Source organism: Musa acuminata, chromosome BXJ3-9 (assembly GCF_036884655.1).
Source record: "Musa acuminata AAA Group cultivar baxijiao chromosome BXJ3-9, Cavendish_Baxijiao_AAA, whole genome shotgun sequence".
Taxonomy (NCBI): domain Eukaryota; kingdom Viridiplantae; phylum Streptophyta; class Magnoliopsida; order Zingiberales; family Musaceae; genus Musa; species Musa acuminata.
Window position 1 is genome coordinate 38,550,303 of NC_088357.1, and position 22,487 is coordinate 38,572,789.

General features: G+C 34.6%; 1 protein-coding gene across 3 annotated transcripts; it reads right to left on the bottom strand.

The window, feature by feature from the left end:
• Positions 1 to 12,356: 12,356 nt before the first annotated feature.
• LOC103973685 (uncharacterized) lies at positions 12,357 to 21,362 on the bottom strand. Of its 3 annotated transcripts, XM_018821544.2 has the most exons (10): positions 21,273 to 21,362; positions 20,198 to 20,264; positions 18,729 to 18,794; positions 18,099 to 18,192; positions 17,880 to 17,996; positions 16,460 to 16,569; positions 14,525 to 14,599; positions 14,353 to 14,445; positions 12,929 to 13,256; positions 12,357 to 12,730 (listed from the first exon to the last, which is right to left on the bottom strand). In XM_018821544.2, the coding sequence occupies exons 1-9, from the start codon at positions 21,284 to 21,286 to the stop codon at positions 12,978 to 12,980; spliced, it is 915 nt and encodes a 304-aa protein (XP_018677089.2). In that variant the 5' UTR covers positions 21,287 to 21,362; the 3' UTR covers positions 12,357 to 12,730; positions 12,929 to 12,977. The 3 variants fall into 3 exon arrangements, with proteins under 3 accessions (XP_018677089.2, XP_009386596.2, XP_065022137.1); XM_009388321.3 differs by having other exon boundaries at positions 12,357 to 13,256; XM_065166065.1 differs by lacking the exons at positions 20,198 to 20,264; positions 21,273 to 21,362 and adding an exon at positions 20,012 to 20,037 and having other exon boundaries at positions 12,357 to 13,256.
• Positions 21,363 to 22,487: the final 1,125 nt, after the last annotated feature.

Consider the following 22,487-nt stretch of genomic DNA (forward strand, 5'->3'; position numbering starts at 1 on the left):
ATGAAATGAGTTTTATCGTATGAAAGATTTTCAAACCGACATGATTTTACTACTGCACTAATTTACCCCCTCTCTTAGTGCTGACTCGTTCCTAACCGTTGGTATCAGAGCCACATTATTTCTTACTTGGTTTAACACCCAAGAGAAATGACTCTTTTCAGCTTTCAAGAGGGCTTTTCTATCGTTCGTCCTCCTATGTTCAATGGGACGGACTACACTTATTAGAAAACTCGGATGAGAGTTTTCTTGCTTTCTATGGATTTGAATTTATGAAATATTATCAAAAATAGTTTTAATGGGACGGACTACACTTATTGAAAAACTCAAGAGTTTTCTTGCTTTCTATGGATTTAAATTTATGGAATATTATCGAAAATGATTTTAAAAAATCTTCTACTCGAAAGAATAGAATGATTTAGAGAAGAAAACTTTTTCTTTAAATGCTAGAGCTATAAATGCTCTATTTTGCACCTTAGACAAAAATGAATTCAATTGAATTTCTATGTGCGAAACAACTTTTGATATTTGGCACACTCTTGAAATCATACACGAAGGCACTAGTAGAGTAAAAGATTCTAAGATAAATCTTTTGATATATGATTTTGAACTTTTGCGAATGAAGCCAAGCAAGACTATTGGAGACATTTACACTCGTTTTACGGATGTCGTCAATAGTCTAAAAACTTTTGGTAAAAGTTTTTCGAACCTTGAACTTGTAAACAAAATTGTACGATCTCTTTATAAAAATTGGGACTATAAAGTAATGGTCATTCAAGAGGCCAAGGATTTGAATACTTTTTTGATCGAAGAACTTATCGAGTTTTTGATGACCTATGAAATGACCAATATGGCACAAAACGAATATGAGAACAATATTCCAAAGAACATGAAGTATTTTGCACTTAGAACAAATGAAAACCACTTGAGCACTCAAGTGATGATGAACTTAAATTTCTCACTCTAAAACTTAAAAAATTTATTAAAAAGAATTAAAAAATAAAAATAAACTTAAAAAGAAGTTATCAAAGAAGAAGATAACACTCAAAGTAACTTGGGATGAAATGAGTATATCTGAAGAAGAGGAGCAAACCAATGAAGACGAAACAACAAACTTTGCCTTGGTGACTCTCGACAATGAGGTAAATAACTCAAACGAAACTCCTTTACTTTATTTTGAAATTACTTGATGATTTTTCATGAATTATTTTTAAATTAGTTAGTAAGAAAATAAAAAAAAATGAAAAAAAATATCATGCTTCTCTTTCTAAGTGATTTTGAAAAAAAAATTAAAATTTAAGTATGACAATTGCATGTTAATTCCAAGCATTAAGCATGAAAAGTTAGATTCACTTAAAAATAAAAATATATTTTGAAAATGCTTTATGTTTGATGAAATCAATTTTGATGATGTAATGATGTAATGAAAATGTCTAAGAGATTTGATATCATGCTTAATGAGTTTATAGTTTGAAATTATGCATGTTATATCTTGAAAACTTAGAACCATGTTTTGGTATTATACCCAAAGTAATGAAGCATAATGATCATGTTTAATGAGTTTTTCTTTTGAAATAATACATGATATTTTTTATGATTTATGGATTATCGATCTTTGCCATAATAAAAGTTCCCTTTCGGTTTTAAACGTTGATGTATGTTTTTATTCGGCATAAATGAAAAAGACATACTTCTATGAAATAAATCATTGAAACAACTAAAAAGAGAAAAGCATTTTTTTTGAAAATTTCTTTTATCTATCTTATCTATTTTTCAGTAAGAGATTGATAAAGTTGTTTATGTCATTTTGAACCTCTTAAAGGTAATTTTGTTGATTTGACGATTTAAATTTGAATGAGCTTTACCTTGATTTTTTGAGTTTTATAACTTGAGATTTCTTATGCAATCAATATATTATATCATTTGATCTCTTATGTTTCTATTTTTCATTTATAAAAAGAAGAGATTTGTTGAAATAAATCATGTCTTGTGGCATTCATAATTTCATATTAATATCTTTTATGTCATGATTTTCAAATGACACCTTTGTATTTTTGTGATGACTTGAACATTTATACCATTATGTTATTCCATTCTTCTTTATTGTTTACAATGACAAAAGGTGGAAAGAAAATAGCTAGCATCTCAAGAGAACCAAATTTGCTAGCTTGAATGATAAACATAAACATATTAGAGCTCCCAAATGCATAAATTCTTCTTATACATTTTTTGTTTCATGATCTTGATTACTCGAAATTTAGACTTGATATCTCATTTTTTATGATTGAAATAATGATTGGAATATTGATGTAATTATGAATGATGATTTGATATTATGCATGTAGTACTTCAACTTATGATAATGATGCATGCAATGATGAAATATTCATGATGAAAAATTATTTTGACATCCATGACTTGATTTTTCATCTTTGTTATTTATCTTTGTTATGATTTGAAGATTATAGTAAAGGGAAATGAATTACATTATTATATTATTATTTCCCTCTTTTTGCCAATGACAAAGGGGGAGAAAGAATTGCTAGTGTGTATATCTCAAAAGAGAAAGATTTGCTAGCTTTCACTGATGGGGATATAAAGAGGAATAACTTTTGTATATGAACAACTACTAGAAGACCATAATACGCAGCGGAATAAAATGTAAATACAATCAAACAGAAAACCAAGATGTACGTGGAAAACCCCTTCAATGTGAAGGGTAAAAACCACGGGGCAAACTAGAGATAATCCACTATGAGAATAATGAATATACAAATCTCAATCTCTTGCCCAAAACCCTAGCAACAACCACAAGAGAATAACTGGGATACAAGGATCACGTCACTACCCACAATATCTAAAACCTCCCCAAGTAATCACAGCAAGAGTCTACTGTAGATTTGATCTAACCTGAGATGAGAACACTGCTAGATGATTGAGAACAGTCTCTTTGCGTTGTCCTTGTTTTCTTCCCTTTCTTTCTCTTCCTTTTCTGTCTTGTTCTCTTTCTTCTCTTTGGAATCTCGTGGCTCACAAGATCTGCCTCATTGCTGCCTTTTTATAGCCTTTTTCTGCTTCTAAAACGTAGCCACCACAGCCCCCTAATTTTAATTAGGGTTAGGTTAAGAGGGGGTGTGGGTTGTGAGCTGCCCTAGCCCACATGGGCTGAATATGGGTTATCAACCCAACAACCTCCCCCTTCAGCCCATAAGGGAGGCTGTCCCATGACTCCTCAATGTGAAGCCATGCCGACCAACTATCGGCATATCTCCCGTCTTTCTTTTGGTAAGGTCTTCGTCAACATGTCTGCTCCATTGTCATTTGTATGAATTTTCTGAAGCTGCAACTGCTTCTCTTCAAATACATTTCGAATCTAGTGGTATCTGACATCTATATGCTTTGACTTAGAATGAAACATTGGGTTCTTACACAAATGGATGACACTCTGGCTGTCACAATGCACCACATAATTTTCTTATTTTAGCCCCAATTCTTGTAAGAATTCTTTCATCCATAACATTTCTTTGCATACCTCTGTAGCAGCAATATATTCTGCTTCTGTGGTAGAGAGAGCAATACACCTTTGTAACCTGGATTGTCATGACACAACTCCCCCTGCAAAAGTAAGTACATAACCTGAAGTAGACTTTCTCGTATCTATATCTCTTGCCATATCTGCATCTGTGTAACCTGTCAACACAGGTGATCCACCTCCAAAGCTTAAACAAACCTTAGAGCTCCCTCTGAGATATCTAAAAATCCACTTCACTGCTGCCCAGTGCTCTTTGCCTGGATTTACAAGAAATCTGCTAGTAACACCCACTACATATGCGATGTCTGGCCTCGTACATACCATTGCATACATTAAACTTCCAACTGCTGAAGCATAAGGAACCTTTTGCATTTTCTCCTTCTCCTCATCACTTGACGGACTCTATTCTGAGCACAACTTGAAGTGACCTGCAAGAGGAGAACCAACTGGTTTTGTGTTGCTCATACTGAATCTTTCCAATACCTTCTTGATGTATTTCTCCTATGACAACCAAATCTTCTTGTTTTTTCTGTCACGAGAAATCTGCATGCCTAGTATTTACTTTGCTGGCCCCATGTCCTTCATTGCAAAAGACTCACTCAGTTTCTTCTTCAACCTGTCAATTTTAGACATATCTTTCCCAAGAATAAGCATGTCATCAACATAAAGTAAGAGAATAATAAAATCCTCATCAAACCATTTGATGTACACACAATGATCTGAAGCCGTTCTTTTGTATCCATTTTCTGTCATAAATGAATCAAACTTTCTGTACCACTGTCTTGGAGCTTGCTTTAGCCCATACAAGCTCTTCTTCAACTTGCAGACAAAATTATCTTTACCTTTGACTTTGAAGCCTTCTGGTTGCTCCATATAAATTTCCTCCTCCAAATCACCATGAAGGAAAGCTGTCTTCACATCTAACTGCTCAACCTCTAAGTCTTGGCTAGCAGCAATACCAAGAGCAACACGAATAGAAGACATTTTAACAATAGGAGAAAATATCTCTTCAAAGTCAATACCTTTCTTTTGACCAAAGCCTTTCACAACCAATCTAGCTTTGTACTTTGGTTGAGAACAATATTCTTGAGTCTTCAACCTAAAAACCCACTTGTTCTTCAAGGCCTTCATTCCATTTGGTAGCAGCACCAAATCATAAGTGTGGTTCTTCTGAAGAGCATCCATCTCTTCCTGCATAGCAACTAACCACTTCTCTTTCTGCTCACTCTCAACTGCTTCTTGGTAACTCTCTGGTTCACCTGCATCAGTAAGCATCACATACTCATCTGTAGAGTATCTTCTGGAAGGTTGACGTTGTCTAGAAGATCTTCTTAACTGAGGTTCTACGGGAACTTGCTCTCCTACTTCTTCTTGCTCAACATGTCCTGCAGGTAAATCAACATCAGGCTCTACACTATTTTCCTACACATCTCCCCCATCACCCTGATATACTGGAGGAATAACTGGGTCACAATCTGCTAATCCTTCTGCAGAAGTCTTGGCTGGTGCCTTCTTCTTCAAATCCTCAAAGGTTTGATCCTCAAAGAAGACCACATCTCTGCTCCTGAACACCTTTTGCTTTTCTGGATCCCAAAGCCTGTAACCAAACTGATCATGTGAGTAACCAAGAAAAATATATTCTTTAGACTTACCATCCAGCTTGGACCTCTCATTATCTGGAACATGTGCAAATGCACGACAACCAAACACTCTCAAATGCCTGTAGGAAACATCTTTCCCTGACCATGCATGCTCTGCAACATCACCATCTAGGGCTGTACATGGTGATAAGTTGATCACATCAACTGCAGTCCTCAAAGCCTCATCCCAAAACCTTTTGGGTAGCTTAGCCTGTGAAAGCATACATCTGATCTTTTCCATGATGGTGCGGTTCATCCTCTCTGCAATTGCATTATGCTGAGGTGTACTAGGAACTGTCATCTCATGTTGGATCCCATGTGACCTGCAATAGTCATTAAACAATCCCGTATACTCACCACCATTATCTGATCTTATGCATTTCAATTTCCTTTCTGTCTCCCTTTCAACCCTGGCATGAAACTCTTTGAAGACATTAATAACTTGATCTTTGGTCTTCAAAGTATAAGCCCAAACTTTCCTGGAAAAATCATCTATAAAAGTGACAAAATAAAGTGTACCACTTATACCAAGAACATCAATAGATCCACCAAGAGTTTTTGTCCTCAAAGGACCACATACATCTGTATAAACACGGTCTAAGGCATGCATTTTTCTAGACAAAGCAGCACTAGCAAATGAAACTCTATGTTGTTTACCAGCCAAACAATCAATACAAGGGTTCAGATGTATACCTCTGAGATCTGGTAATACCTCTCTCTTGGAAAGAGCTTGCAGCCCCTTCTCGCTCATGTGTCCCAATCGCCTATGCCACAACTCCATACTGAAGTCTTTCTCTGTAGCATTTAACTGCTCACCATAAGCTTTAGCCTGCAACCTGTACAAAGTATGACATTTCTTTCCACTAGCTATAACAAGAGAACCCTTACTGAGCTTCCATTGCCCTTTGTGAAATCTGCTTTCATAGTCTTCATCATCTAGTCTTCCAACTGAAATTAAATTCAGCCTCAAGTCAACCACATGCCTCACATCCTTAAGTACCAACTTGCAGCCAAGGTTGGTCTTTAAATGGATATCACCCATGCCAATGATGTTTGTTGTGCCATAGTTGCCCATCTTGATAACACCAAAGTTTCCAGACCTGTATGTAGCAAAAAACTCTCTCCGAGGTGTAGCATGATAAGAAGCATCTGTGTCAATCACCCACTCAAGATCCTGACACACACAAGAAAAAATATCATCAGAAGGAGACAAAATCAAATAATCACCACCCTGCACTGTAGTTGTAGTATTATCCTTTGACTCTGTAGACTCCACTTCTTTTCCCTTTTTCTTGTTCTTCTTAGGTTGCTTATATTGGTTCTTGTAATGTCCTTTCTCACCATAGTTATAGCAAACAATATCTTTTCTTGATCTTGACTTGCTCCTACCCATACGTGAACTGCTTCTAGACTTTGACCTTCCTCTGTTCTCTAAGATAAGTGCCTGTGAATCATTCTGAGATGTTGCCGAACTCTTTCTTCTCAACTCCTCATTCAATAAACTGCTTGTTACTTGACTCATAGTGACAATACCATTTAGCGCAGAATTACTAAGGGAAACCATTAGTGTCTCCCAACTTTCTGGTAATGAACTGAGAAGTAACAATGCCTGCAACTCATTATCAAGAGACATTTTCATAGAGGATAACTGGTTAGTAATACTCTGCATTTTATTCAAATGCTCAGCAATAGAAGCACCCTCTCTATATTTTAGGTTCACAAGTTTTCTGATCAAAAAAGCTTTGTTGCCAATTGTTTTTCTTTCATAGAGACTTTCCAATTTTTTCCAAAGAGAATATGTAGAAATTTCAGTAGAAACATGGTGAAAGACACTATCATCAAGCCACTGTCTAATAAACTCAATTATTTTTCGATCTAACCTCTTCCACTCATCATCTGTCATAGTTATAGGTTTTGCACTATCCCCTTGCAAAGGTCCATACAAATCTTTGCAATACAAGAGATCTTCCATTCTTGGTTTCCATATCATCCAATTATTTCCATTCAAACTAATCATGCGAGAAATATTACTGGCCTCCATGTTCAAATACAAAAATTAAATCACCAAAACCCCGCTCTGATACTAGTTGATGGGGATATAAAGAGGAATAACTTTTGTATATGAACAAATACTAGAAGACCATAATATGCAGCGGAATAAAATGGAAACACAATCAAACAGAACACCAAGATATACGTGGAAAACCCCTTCAATGTGAAGGGTAAAAACCATGGAGCAAACTAGAGATAATCCACTATGAGAATAATGAATATACAAATCTCAATCTCTTGCCCAAAACCCTAGCAACAACCATAAGAGAATAACTGGGATACAAGGATCACGTCACTGCCCACAATATCTAAAACCTCCCCAAGTAATCACAGCAAGAGTCTACTGTAGATTTGATCTAACCTGAGATGAGAACATTGCTAGATGATTGAGAACAGTCTCTCTGCGTTGTCCTTGTCTTCTTCCCTTTCTTTCTCTTCCTTTTCTGTCTTGTTCTCCTTCTTCTCTTTGGAATCTTGTGGCTCACAAGATCTGCCTTGTTGCTGCCTTTTTATAGCCTTTTTCTGCTTCTAAAACGTAGCCACCACACCCCCCTAATCTTAATTAGGGTTAGGTTAAGAGAGGGTGTGGGCTGTGGGCTGCCCTAACCCACATGGGCTGAATATGGGCTATCAGCCCAACATTCACAATTCAAGTAGATACAAAAACATGCTAGTTTTCTCATCTCAAAAGAGAAGCAAAGATTGCTAACTTGTATATTTCAAGAAATAAAAGTTATTTTCTTGAACATCTCAAATATTGCTAGCTTACATTTATAAAAAAAATTGATTTAAAAATTTACTAGCTTGCATAATGTAGAACTTGCTATCTTGAACATCACCAAAAATTGCTAGCTTGCAATCTCAAGAGAAGCAAAAGTGCTATCTTGCCTATCCTAAGCCTAAGAAGCAAAACATGCTAACTTGCTAATTTAGCAAAATTTACAAATGTGCAAAACTCAAAATTACTACTAGCTTGAATATAAAATGACGTAAAATTTCACTACCTTATGCTTTGCCAAGGAAGCAAAGCATTGCACTTCTCAAAAGAGAAGAAAGAAAATTACTTGCTTGCATGATGATAAAACTTGAGATTATATTTATAATACAATGATTTGAAACTTGCTAAATGAACTTCTTCTTTTTGTTGATGACAAAGGAGAAGAAGTTATATTGATGACTATGCATGGAATGATGTATTGAAAATTTGATTATGCATGATTTTATGATCACATGTTGCAAATATTCATGATGAAATATTGCTATGACTTGAACTCAATTTGAATTCAAGAGTTCTATCAATATGGCATTAATTGGTTGTCATCATCAAAAAGAGGGAGATTTTTGAATCTCGAATTTTGATGATGAAACTAATTGAGAGTGTTTATGATTTAATCTGTGTTTTGAGTGATGTAGGAAGCTTCGATCAGGGAGAGACAATTAAAACAGGAAGAATCATGTTGGGTCGGAGAGAAACATGTCAGAAGATTGGACATTGAGCCGAAGAATTGGTCAACGTATCGACAAAAGGCTTCGGGCCATGGATTCGGGCATCGGGCCAAGAAGAGCAAAAATTGCACCAAGGAAATTGGAGTTACGGAGATCAACTAGGCGAATGGACAATAGGCCGCAAGAGAGGATGATGCGCCGAAGAATCGGATGAAGTGTCGATGAACCAATAACATGTTAGACAATATGATTCAAGCTTTGTAATAATTATCTAGATCGAAGTAGGCTTTATTTGTACAGGATTAACTATGATAGTGATTAAGGTATAAAGCAAAATGAAGTCCCAGAGTCAAGAACGAGACTTCGTTGGGAGTTCGATAGTTCATCGGAAGTCCAAACGTTCGTCGAAAGTTTTGCTAGAATTGACCGAGAAGTCCAGGAGCTTGCCGAAGAAGCTCATCGATACTCACCAAGAAGATCGTCGTGAAGTCTAGGAGCTTGCCGAGAGTCCGTTGGAACATTACCGAGAGATCATCGAAAATTCGCTGGAAGATCATCGGAAGCTTGCTAGAAGAAACCTAGACTAATCGGACCGAATTTGCTTAGTGTATGCCTTAAATTTTGTAGTTAGTATATAATTGAGATTGAAATTGGGCCAATCTAATTAGGGGCCAGTTGGGCCCATGTATGGACTATGTTGGGTCAAGTGAAAGACCCAAATAGTTACCCAACAAGTGACACCATCGTGGCACAGTCTTCGAGACTATATCAGGCGGTGGCACCGCCCAGTATTAGAGTCAGGAGGTGGTATCGCTAATTTGGGCAGTGGTACCGCACAGACATAGTCTCTCAAGTGGTGGTACCGCCCAGACAGTCTCCCAAGCGGTGGTACCACCAGACTAGGCAATGGTACAGCCCAATGTCAGTGTTGTAGGCGGTGGTATCACTAGGACCTAGGAAACTCAGGATGAGACCTTTTTAGGCTCTAAGTTTGAATCAATTTGAGACCTATAAATACCCCTCTCATCCCAGGTTAACACACACAAGCATAGAGAGTATAAAAGTGAGAAAACACTATAGTAATCACTTGAGAAATCTCCTTCTCTAGTTCTAAGTTTAGAATTCTGTTTAGGGAGGAGTGTGTGCTTGTAAAGGTTGTCTCCTAAACCTGTGAAAAAGAGAAGAGGGGTGTAAAAGGGTAATTAGTCTTCACCCATTGAAGGAAGACCGATAGTGGATGCCGGTGGCCTCAACGGAAGAGGAATCGGTGAAGCGGATGTAGATCACGACGACCGAACCACTATAAAAATCTGGTTTGCATTTCTTTTTGGCAATATACTTTAACTACAGACTGCCTTCTTATTACTTGCTATATTCTTTCGTACGCTTTCAATTTAAGCATCTTTATAAAACGGGTTTTGTCGTATGAAAGATTTTCAAACTAACGTGATTTTACCGTTGCACTAATTCACCCCTCCCCCCCTCTTAGTACCGACTCGTTCCTAACAGAATCATGTTGTCCGACATGTCATTGGTTTATCGATGCTTTGTCCGATTCTTCGGCGCATCGTCCTCTTTTGTGGCCTATTGCCCAATAGACCAGTTGACCTCCGTAACTCCGTTTTTTTTGGCGTAATTTCCACTCTTTTTGGCACAATGCCCGAACCCATGGCCCAAAGCCTTCTACTGATACGTCAACCGATCCTTCGGCTCAACGTCTAATATTCTGACATGTTTCTCTCCGACCTAACATGATTTTTCCTGCTTTAATTGTCTCTCTATGATCGAAGCTTCTTGCGTCATTCAAAACACAGATCAAATCATAAACACTATTAATTGGTTTCATCATCAAAATCCGAGATTCAATATTTATTTCATATATTTTTAAATTTTACATTTAAACACTTTAAAATTTTGTTTTTTATTTTTTTTATAATTTTATCAAAATATGATACTTTCATGAATTTTATTTTGACATTTGAGCTCTAAATAGGTAGAAAACTTATTCTGAAAATATGATCCCAAAATAAAGGCCTTGAACCACTTACATTGTTTTGAGGCCAATTTAAAAAATAATGTCAATGGGTTAAATTCTGGTCAAACCAACTTAAGATTTTTCAGGAAACCTTTGCATTGAATCCAAATAGATAATAAATTAAATTTTCTATTTTAGAAAAAAATTATTATATATATTTTTAAAATTTTCAGCATCTGAATGCTATAAAATTTTATCCATTTTCTTGAAATCCTTCTAATTTTATCAAAATATGATGCTTTTCTGAAATTATTTTTGACATTTAAAAGTTTAAATAGGTAGAAGACATATTCTAAAAATTTGATCCCATAAAATCAATGCCTTGAATCACTGACACTTTATGAGTCAATTCAAAAATACTGTAACTAGGTCAAATCCTGATCAAAATAACATGGTATTTTCTTGAAACATTTTCATTGAACCCAGTTAGATTAAAAATCAACTTTTTCTATTTTATGATATTTATTTCTTATTTTTTAAAAACTCTTCAACATCTAAATACTATAAAATTTTATCTAATTTTATCAAATTATGATGTTTTCATGAAATATTTGTTGACATTTGAGCTTTTAAATAGGTAGAAAATCTATTCTAAAAATTTGATCCAAGAAATATTGTCTTAAACCACTTACACTATTAGAAAATAGTGTAACTAGGTCATAGCCTGATCAAAATAAGTTGAAACTTTTAGAAAGTATTTAAATTTATTTTAAATGGATAAAAATATAACTTTTCTCTTTTGGAGAATTTAAATAATAATTTTTAATATTTTCTAAATAAATGTAACTTTTCAAGGGCAAAATCAATAAATAAATTTTTAAAAACTTAATTTTTTCTTTTTTTAGAAAAATATATAAATATTTATTACTATATTATTCTTTATTTTGTAGTAAATATAATGTAGTATATTTATTTATTATTTTTAATGATACAAATTGATATATCAAATAAATTATTTGATATACTTTATTTTACATCAATTCTTTGGTCAAACCAGTTCAATCGAATGGATTAGTTCATTAAAAAAGTGGAGAGAGAAGATATAGCATTTTAGGGAAAAGACAAAAATTTATTGAAGAATAAATACTTTTACCAATTTGAAAAATTAAAACTTTCTATGAGAATTTTTTAAAATGAGAAAGCTGTGCAAAAATTTATAAAAAGTATAAACTTTTTCCAAAAATTTACCCAAATATTATTTAAATAAAGAATAAATTATTTTGAATGGGTATATAATCCTTTAACCAAGTATGAAAGAGATTTGAATAAAATAATAAATATCCAACAGTGAAATTATATGATAAGAACATTGTCGAATCTTACATTCGTCATTTATTTATCTATCACCAAAAAAATATTTAATTCTAATTTTAAAATTTATTTTTTATTTAAAAATTATTTAATCCTAATCATTTAAATATTTATTAGTACAAAAAAAATAAATCATTTAAATATCTTTTGAACTAAAATTTCTTTTTCTAACGACTAAAAAGAAAAAAAAAATCTGAAAGTCCATTATCAACCACTATATTTTATATTCTGAAAATATAAAAAAAATGAAGAAAAGACAGACCTGATCGATCTACAGAATCTTTTCCTTTATTCTAAAAATATAAGAATTATTTCCATGACTCTTAACGGCAGTGACCCAAAGTTGCATGAAAATAATTTTCTTATTATACCTCAAAACAGATACAGAAAAATAATAAAAATATCCAAATGGGCCAAAGCAACTAATCATCATGGCATTACTGCTGTTGATGATTACCCATTCCGTTACCCAATGTCATTGCAAATACTCATAATACTTGTACTCTGCAACACTTGATTCAAACAAGGAGTTTTAACTTGTAAAATCTCAACCCAACATAACATGATAGTCAGTCTCTCATTCATGCCAAAATTCCTCGTGCAAACAATAGGCAATACCTAAATAACAGTTGAACTCAATCTAGCAGCCTCCACTCTCACCATGAAGGACCATCCAATTCATGCTACTGATTTGCCTTCTTCAGCTACTGAGCTAAACTGCAGGTCAACTTGCAACCAGTTAGTCCCGTGTTTTTGGCAGACACACCCTCATGGAAAACTGAAAGGCTGATGAGAGGATTTCTATCATAAACTCACGTCTTACTTCAGACTGGGGGTTGGCGAGGAATTTAACCAGAAATTTCAGGCTGTGTTCAGTGAAAATAAGGCATGATTCCATTGTGTTGCAGGTTTTACCTTCACATTCTGAGGATCAAATCGAGAGCCGACCAAGGAAAACGGCAATCTATGTTATCTTGACATCTCGCAGAAGCCGTGCAGCCATAGATCCCAATCTTCTGATTTCCCAGTCATCAATCTTCCCAGGTTCTAAATCCATGATGTTCTCACCAGCTGTTGCATCCCTGGCATCTTCTTCTGCTTCACAACTTTGACCATCCTCGTCACTACCACGACTAGACTCGGGAATTTGATTTGCAGTAGGTCCAGGATTCTTGTATCTAGATTGATCTTTTACCTCCATCATGAAAAGCTGAATACTAGGGTGTCGGTACTTGCTATCCATCTGCATCCACAAGATGGATTATCTCTATCAGTTGTCCAAAGAAAAACTTTTACCTATCGTGTCATGTCATTTCATAGATTACATTCTTTGTAAGACTACTTTTACCTATCGCAATAACAAATACCAAGTTATTTTCTGATGTATGCATGAGAGTTAAATTTGCATATGATCATAAGAAGCATGTTTTAAGGAAAGATTATCACACAAAGTTGCAAAATATTATATCCATGTGGTAGAAAATCTCAGGACTGGCAATGGAGAGATGTTGTAGATGGCTCACAGCCAGTATATTATTTTTCATTTTTGCTGGAACATACAGGAACATGGACCTGCGCCTGACATACCTTAATTTTGCTGCATGCTTGAATCAAACAGTGTATATATGTTGATATTTTTGTAGCAATCGCATCACCAAAATTACAAATTAGTAATAAAAATACTAAAATTGTTAGATTCAATAAAAATAATCAATTAAAAAATAATCAATAATTTAAAAACAAAACAAAATAGTTTTAAAATTTACCAAAATCCGATTTTTCAATCTGTACATTGAATCTGAAAGATCCGATCTGATCCTTTTTTTTCGAATGGTTAATCCAATTGTGGATCCTGATTCTCAGAATCTTGTGTAACTCATATCAAAAACGAATTTGGCAAAAGATCCCACCTTTGCTGACATAGTTAAGTCTCACCAGGACTTGGATTAAAGTTATCTTACTAGTATATACAAAATATAACAAAAGATAACAAAATATGTCCTCTTAGTTCTTAACTGTGAGCAATTAATGATACGCGTAAACAATCCGATCTCAACTTCAATGATAGTTCTGATCCAAAGGAACCTTAATTAAAAGCATAAGGGCAGTATAGTCACATTCCATCTTGAGAGAGTATACAGTGCCTTGTATCAACTTTTAGCTCAAGTTTATGTTAAATTTCCGGTCACAAGTCTTTTTGTAAATTGATAGTGCATAATGCATAAATGGTTCAAAAAACTAACTAAATTAAACATAGAATAGACAAAAAAAACCAATGTAGAAAGCTAATCATCCAAAAAGCTTATTTGAACCGAAACACACACAATGCCTACACATACCTTTGCCTTTGGGATGGTTTTAACTACAAAATTTTGCTTCCACACATCCATCATCCTTTCATGGACCACCGTGGAGCGGATCTCATAACCTAACTAAATGAGTTTCAAATAGTCTTAATACCATAACATGTAAAACTTTATACTAAGAAGAATCTGAAAATATAAACATTACCAATATCACAGTCCTAGGTCCTGATAATGCCAAAATTGTCTGAAGTAATGGCTCCAGTAGATGCTCTGCATATACCTTGGACCAACAACATCAAATATATTTTAACAGATTATAAAATGATATTAACAAACCATAGATGTTATTAGTTCAGCAAAACATATATATATAAGTTGCAGGAAGAAATATTTTTTATGATTTTCACATGAAACAGGTCAATCCGAACAAATCAGTTTCCCTTAATCTATCTTTGTTATCCTGAATTACTAAGTATTGTCATGAAAAACTGACCATTAAATTAAAATGAATTAATTCACCCAATGCACATTGAATTTACCACTAAATACTCAAGATAAAATCAACCATATACTTGACTTGTCAATGGATTCAAAAATGAAAAGCAGAATGTTTTTCTTCTTCTTTTTCTGGTTTCAGACAGGTTTTAGCTCCATGCATATCACTGTTGGTAACCACATGTAAAAGACATTTTTTTTGTAAAAGTCATGTCCTTAGTGGTTAAGAAATATACACAGTAGTTTTCGAAGGCTTCCTTTGTTTACTCATGTTGCCTAAGTTTTTCAAGCATTTACTCAAGTTGCCTCAACACCTTTTAACTTCATCTTCTCAAAATTATAAAATCATAAAATTCAAAGAATATTTGTGTCTATGTCTATACCAGTAATCCTAGGCAAAGCATTTCTAGTTTTACAAAAAATATGATGTAATGGATGAAATCCTGCCATTACAAGGTTTAGGAATCAACCGAACTATCACGGACTTAGCTGGAATTGCCTAAGCCATGAGACACCCTTGCGGCAAAGTCGCAAACTTAGCTTGAGTTGTCTAAGTAGCGAAGCATCCTTGTGCCAACTTCTCGGACTTAGCTAGGATTACCTAAGTCATGACGCGCCGTTGCGATATGCATCCGCAAAGGGTCAGCCAATTTGCAACCTCACTCAGGTCCCGAAGGACTTGTAAAAGAGAAAGTTGATTAGTCCCGAAATCTCGCGAAAAGGGAAGCTTTACAAGCAATTCAGCGAGCACCTTGAGTGCAAGAGAGAAAAGAGAGGGAAGAAGAAAACAAGGACTTTAGAAGGTAAAACGAATAGTTGCAAGTTCACAAACAACTACTCACCAGGTGCCGAGCGCGAAGGCAAGTTCTCGTCAAGTTAACGTGTGAACTTGTGAAGATTGTTTAACACTCAACAATATACCGAAGCCCCATCCAGTCCTATGCCACCCGGAGGTTCCAGGGTGCTGAGATGGCTAACATTTTACGTGCAGCTGCGGTCTGCAGAAAACAAATCATGACATGCGAAAACAGAGCCATTTTGGGGGAGTTTTGCACGGCGCGGTGAGCGATCGCACTATAGCGATGCAACCTGTTCGAACATGCATTTTTACAAGCAAAAACACCCAAAACCAAGGCAAAACGTACTGTCATATCTCTGTACAAGCATGCAAAAGTAACGAACGGTTCGTTGAACAATGTTGTTGCAGGTGTGCGACGACCGTTCGTGACAGAACGATCAATATACACAACCTTGACGTTACAAGTAGAGAAATCATCTCTGTAAATTGAACTCTGGTCACGTAAGTTGCAAAAGAGCCATGATACCATGGTGTCAAAGCTTGCATTCTAAAGGGCAGCCCATGTGAAAACAAGGCTCCCACCAATCTAGGGCATAAGGAGGTTCAATGTATTGGATCCACATAATTTCTGTGAAATATTTTCCAATATACAACTAACTACTCAATTGGACCTTAGCAACTATGGTTGCTAAGCACCGTATGTGAATGGTTTGCATATACTACATTTCACTAACAAAATATATGTTTCAGAATATTACAAGTGAAAATAAGATGACACTACAACCTCATGTTTGCTTGTTTTATTAACAGCCTTAATCTGAATGAAGCAGTGCCGAAATGACTTACAATGTCAGTCCCAATAATGTAATCAAATGGTGGATCAACAGCCTTGATATGATCTTCATTTCCCCAATCCAACTCAGAAACTTCAATGGATCCAAATGATGCTGCTAAACCTGTTAAGAAGAATGTAACATAAACAAGCCAGTGACAATAGAGGAAAATAATATTCTTTTGCCTCATGTAGGTTAGCATCACTTTTCAGCCAACATCTGGAAACAACATAACAAAATCTTAATAACATGTGCTTTGTGCGAGCTTTTTTCACATAATTCAATAATTCACATAACATATCCACATTCAAGTGACATAAACTAGCCATTTTTTTTATAAACAAATAATTGATTTTTCAGTCAACATGGGTAAAGGAATAATGAGAGGAGAAATTTTATGCCATTAAATCTGAAATCATGCTGATTTATAAAATGAACTAGCCATGTGATTGCTCATATATATATATATATATATATATATATATATATATATATATATATATATATATATATATATATATGTATGTATATATATATATATGTATGTATATATATATATGTATGTATATATATATGTATATATATATATACATAAATATATATATATATATATAATAGTTAATTCAAGACCTTATCTAAAACTTTTTATGCCTTGAAGCATTACTTTTGGAATACACTGACGGCTGACCTATGCTTGCTCTCATGTCAACAGAGACCTTTTGCCTTTGACTTGCCTCTGTTAACATAACCTTGGCTGTTGATCAACGCCTACTAATGAGCAGTGCTTGAAGCACCATGTCGTATACATGAGTTTACTGATCATCACCACGATAATCGTCCATATCTTATCTCTTAAAAGCACAATTAAAATCTATACATGCCTTCACATCTGAAAGGAATCTAAGGAGATTTTATGTAGGTTTTCAACATATGACTAAAAAACTAAAGAGATAGCTCAAAATTCTGAGGCAATGCGATGTACTGCCTGGTATCTACTGGTCTAACCAGGGATTCATAATTTGGTGCCCAACCAAATAACTAGGTACCAGTCGGTACTATTTTTTATTTTTTTTCCAATGATATATACATCATGATACCATGCAGTATATAGGTACCTCTAACAAGCGGTCAAAACCAAGATCAGAATGGTATTCAAAACCTTGACTTGAAAAAAAATATCCCCTTAGTACAAGATGGTTAGATGAAGAAAGATCATGACAAGATTGATACCCATCGGATATATTATGACAAAAATTAAGGTTGCGCCATAAATATGATACAAATAGAAAAATATCCAGCATGGCAAATAGATGACTAAAATATGTAAATATGCATAATGCATATACTTCAACAAATAATATATGCAACGTTGTAGCAAAAGATACCAAAATGCAACTAATCAAAAACTACAAATCATGGAGTTCAGATGGCACCTGAATCTGGATTTGCTTGCATCATCCGAGAAGTATTACGCTCCACATTCCTCATCAGCAGTGGTAACACCTCAGTTTGGTCAGTTGAAATTACATTGCATCCTAACAGTGCCATTCCTGAAGAATTTAACACTCAGTACTCTCTTTAGATTACGAAGTTAGATGCCCTACACATATTAATCATTGCTATACATATATAAGAACTTGAGAAAAACTCACCAAGTCCAGCTAAACCACAACCAGCTCCAAGTTCGATGGCACGTTTTCCTTTCAATTTAGATGGGCAAAACCTTCCTTTACGACAATTCTTTTCCTGAATTCAAAAAATTCATCAGATCCAAAAATCTACAATATTCAGTCAAAAATATTCAGTTTTGGTCATGGACAAGAAAAACCAAACTTTTTCCTAAACATGAACTTGCAATTCTAATTGAATAATTGAAAATGAAAGATGCTGTAGTTTGTTTGGTGGAAAATTACACAATATTTATAAAATGCTGGAATTTTATTGTGATTTCACAAATAATTTATGTAGATTGCAACCTAGGATGGAATTCTAAGAATTACATTATTATTGGAATTAGTAATCCTTAATATGGAATTGCACTTCTTAAATTTGAGTAGTTTTCATGAGTGTTAAAGGGTTAAGCAAATGAAAATAGGATAAAGGTGTATTGTATTTCTAGCCATTAATACCACTAAAGTATCCTACATCAGCCTCAAAAAAATATAGCCATGTTATTAATTAAGTTGACACTTAAGAACTTTAGGAAACTGTGTTGAAACTTGAAACCCCAAGACGCATCACAATAGATGAATAAAGATACATCAAAAGTTAATATTCATTACCAGAAATTTGACAAACACCATCGAAGCATCCCAAACTGTGGTCCCTAGATGTTTGGAATTGGGATCCTGCCACCAAGATACCACTCATTAGATGCCTAAACCATGGAAAAGAATACGACGGTTATATATAGCTTCATGGAAGGTGTTTCCTAAACCTGAAAACATAAGATTTCATAAAACATAAAAATAATATCATTATTTTAGCCTCTGATTTACTTTGGGCAACTACAACAAATCCAACATTTATGCTTGTCGGGATTACGATATACATAGAACATATAATAAGCATTTTCCTGGTGGAAGAGCCTGCTAGAATATATAACTTTTTTGTACTTTTTGCCAACAATTACCAAAAATTAAAATCGTTCATAGGTTAACACCAAATGCAACATAATGACACAGCTTCATCGTGAAATACACCTGCAAAAGCATACTTATGAAGATGTTTATAGTTGTTATCAATGTAATTGTCAGTTTCTATTCTCCATGTCATATATAAATCTACATCATCTATAAATCCAGCATGTTGAACCTAGTTAACAGAATTGGCATTACTCGGTAAAAATTCTAAAAACCTTTGATCCCATCAGCATGCATTTTAAACAATTATTCTGACCAAAAAATTTAGTCTGTACTTCACTAGTAAGATTTTGAAACTATAGGAATTACTATGAACAGCTAACAAAGTAAGTGCAGTAAGCAATTCTTTATAAATATAATAGGCCACATGAAAATGAAGTCATGTTCAGGCAATGTTGCATTAGTAGAGCATTGTTTACAAGTAGTCCTAGTAAAATATTTAAGAAGATATCATCCTATAGCCCAGCTTAATGAATTAACTGTCTCTAATTAAGAATGGTTTCGAACTTGATCTTTGTCATAAATGAAAGTAAATGAAAACCAAAGAGTTCCTGTGGGACATCTTATAAGTAATTCGTTAACAAGATAACCTCAGTTATATACATGTGTGCCAAAGCACATCCCCATTGTGATCATATGCATTATCTAAGATATATCTTAAGGGACACAAAGCATGGTACAAAAGATCAAGATATGGTAACTGCAAATTCAAAGGTTGCTTCCGTGTGATGAATAGTATTTCCAACATGCTTTAGCCACATATAGAGAAGAAAGGATAGTGTAGAGTGTCTCATTAGGGCAGAAACCCAAAAAAATAATCCTGAGCAAACAGTGAAATTATGAAAATGTCATGGAAAGGACAATCCCCTTTCAATAACATAATAATATAAGGAATTGGCAAATATCAAAAATATATTGATTACCAAAATAGTCTCTAATTATGGATCTCCTGCAAAGAAGACAATTAAACAGGTCATCGCAATGGACGCATGATTTATGGCAAAGGTGAAATTTTAAAAAGTCAACCACAAAATAGATCATCTACTGTACAATTTTCCTCCACATATTCCATGAAATCACATATAAGTTAAATGCATTACAACCTATACCTGAGATAATTGCAGTTGGTGGCCTAAAACCTCAAGCATCACCGCTGAAGTGCTGGGTGAGTTCAATCTGAGCACAAACAAGAGAACATTAATAAGAGAAAATTCATTGAAGGTTGACAGAACAAGAAATTACTATTTAAGCTAGCTAAATATAAAGCACACTAACCACGTAACGGAAAAACTTGACCAAGATAATGCCATGTTATTCTACATCTTGGTAAAAAATTGAATAAATATAATACAACATAGTCAAGTAAACTTTTGAAATTAGAAAATTGGCTCCTAGTGTTAAAAAACAGCACTTGGTCACATATATCTTCTGGTCCTTCAAAAAGTCTAACATGTGATTAAGTACCAAAATTAGTGCGGTTAACAACTAGTGGACAATGGGCATTAACCAAACAGTTCAGAGCCCTTCTCATTTGAAACATTTGCCATTAAAAGATCTCTAAATGGTTAAATCATTCTATTCATACTAAGTTACTACGGTTCATCCCATCCAACAAGCGCAGATTGTTCTAGATTGCTCATATGACAATGTCTCACTCCAACTGTAAAATATAATATAACCTGACGCTGATTTTTTAGTTTCATTAATAAAAATTTATCCAACATTTATCTTTGTTTGTCCTAGTAAGTTATTTTTTCACTCAAATTAATTTACTGTAAGATGGAACCGATCCTAAAATTCTTAGGATAAGCTAATAATTAGCAAAAATTCCATTTTACGTTAACGGGATTTTTCCTCCTTGTCACTTTCTCAGATTCAAACGATCAACTTAAATAAGGAAAACATCAACTGAACACAAAATAAGGGAAAAAATATATCTTTTTGAAAGCCCGCATCAGAAATGAACTGATCTGATAAAAAACGTTCCGAACATGTGAGGAAAAAAAGGCGTCGAATCCATAATAATCTTCAAAAAGTAAAATTTTGACTCCAGTCGAACTCCGAGCTTTATGCCGAGAAAACAGAAACGATGCACAATAGTGATCAGCAAAGGAATTTGAGTGTGCATTCCTCAAACGCGGAAGAGATTTCGGCAAAGAAAACAGCCATAGAAGTGAGATTTACCGATCGTCTTCCATCGCAGATGTCCGCCGACCAGAAAAGAGCGAAATGGATGGGAAGGGCAAGAAAAGCGCAGATGAGAAGGGTACTGTCACCGAAGTGCGGTTACCGCTTTCGCACGAGGTCACCATGTGCTCTTCTTGAGTTCCGGTCGGCAGTTCGAAATCGACTCCGATTCGACTCAAAAGTTGCCGATTTGGACTCGGTTGGGTAGACACAAATGGAGTCAGATTTGACTCGGTAGCTGCCGGTTGGACTCGGTGGATTACTGGCCATGCCTAGTCATTCATATGATCAATCCTATGTTGCTAAAATAGCATAACATTTGATCCGCTGAGGAAGATACAGACATATTAATGTGTTCCAGAATGGGTCATAGAGATCTTTTTCTTTCTTTTTAGACGGTATAAAATGGCACCAACTATAAAGCAAAACATGAACACTAAGTTATATTATATGATCCTACTTAATTAAATAAAATATATTATAAATTTAATTAGATTTTGATTATGGTTATCAATTAATATAAAAGAAATGAAAAAGATGTTAAGACTGTATAAACACTAAGAGGAAGTGAATTAGTGTTTTTTAAAACTTATGTCGATTTAGAAACTTTATTCATATTTAAAAGATGTTTAACTTAAAAACATATAAAAACTTAATAAGTGTGGGAGTAAAAAATCAGTTTGCAATATAAATAAAAAGCATAAAGTAAATGTAAACCAAATTTTATAATAGTTTGGTCGTCGTGATCTACATCAACTCCTGATTCCTCTTTACTCGAGGTCATCGGTTTTCACTACCAATTTTCTTTCAATGGGCGAATATCAACTACCCTTGTAACTTTTTTTCTTTTTCACAAGCTCAAGAGAGAACCTAAATACTTCTCTTTTAGACTTCACTCCTCTCTTAGAAAACTTCTAACTCTAGGAGGAAGAGACTCTAAATGAAAGTATTCTTTCCCCCCTTCCTTCTCAATTTCATGCTTTACTAAGCAGAAAAGGATATGATATTTATAGATGACTTAAAAAATAAAGCAAAAAAAGATCTCATCATAGGTTTCCTGGGTCCTAGCGATACCACCACCTATAGTACTGATACTAAGTGATACCACCACCCAGACTGGTTGTACCAATGCCTAACACAATCTAGGGGATTGTGTTTGGGTGGTACCATCACCTAGTCTGGTAGTACCACCGCCTTACAGCTTGGAAAAGT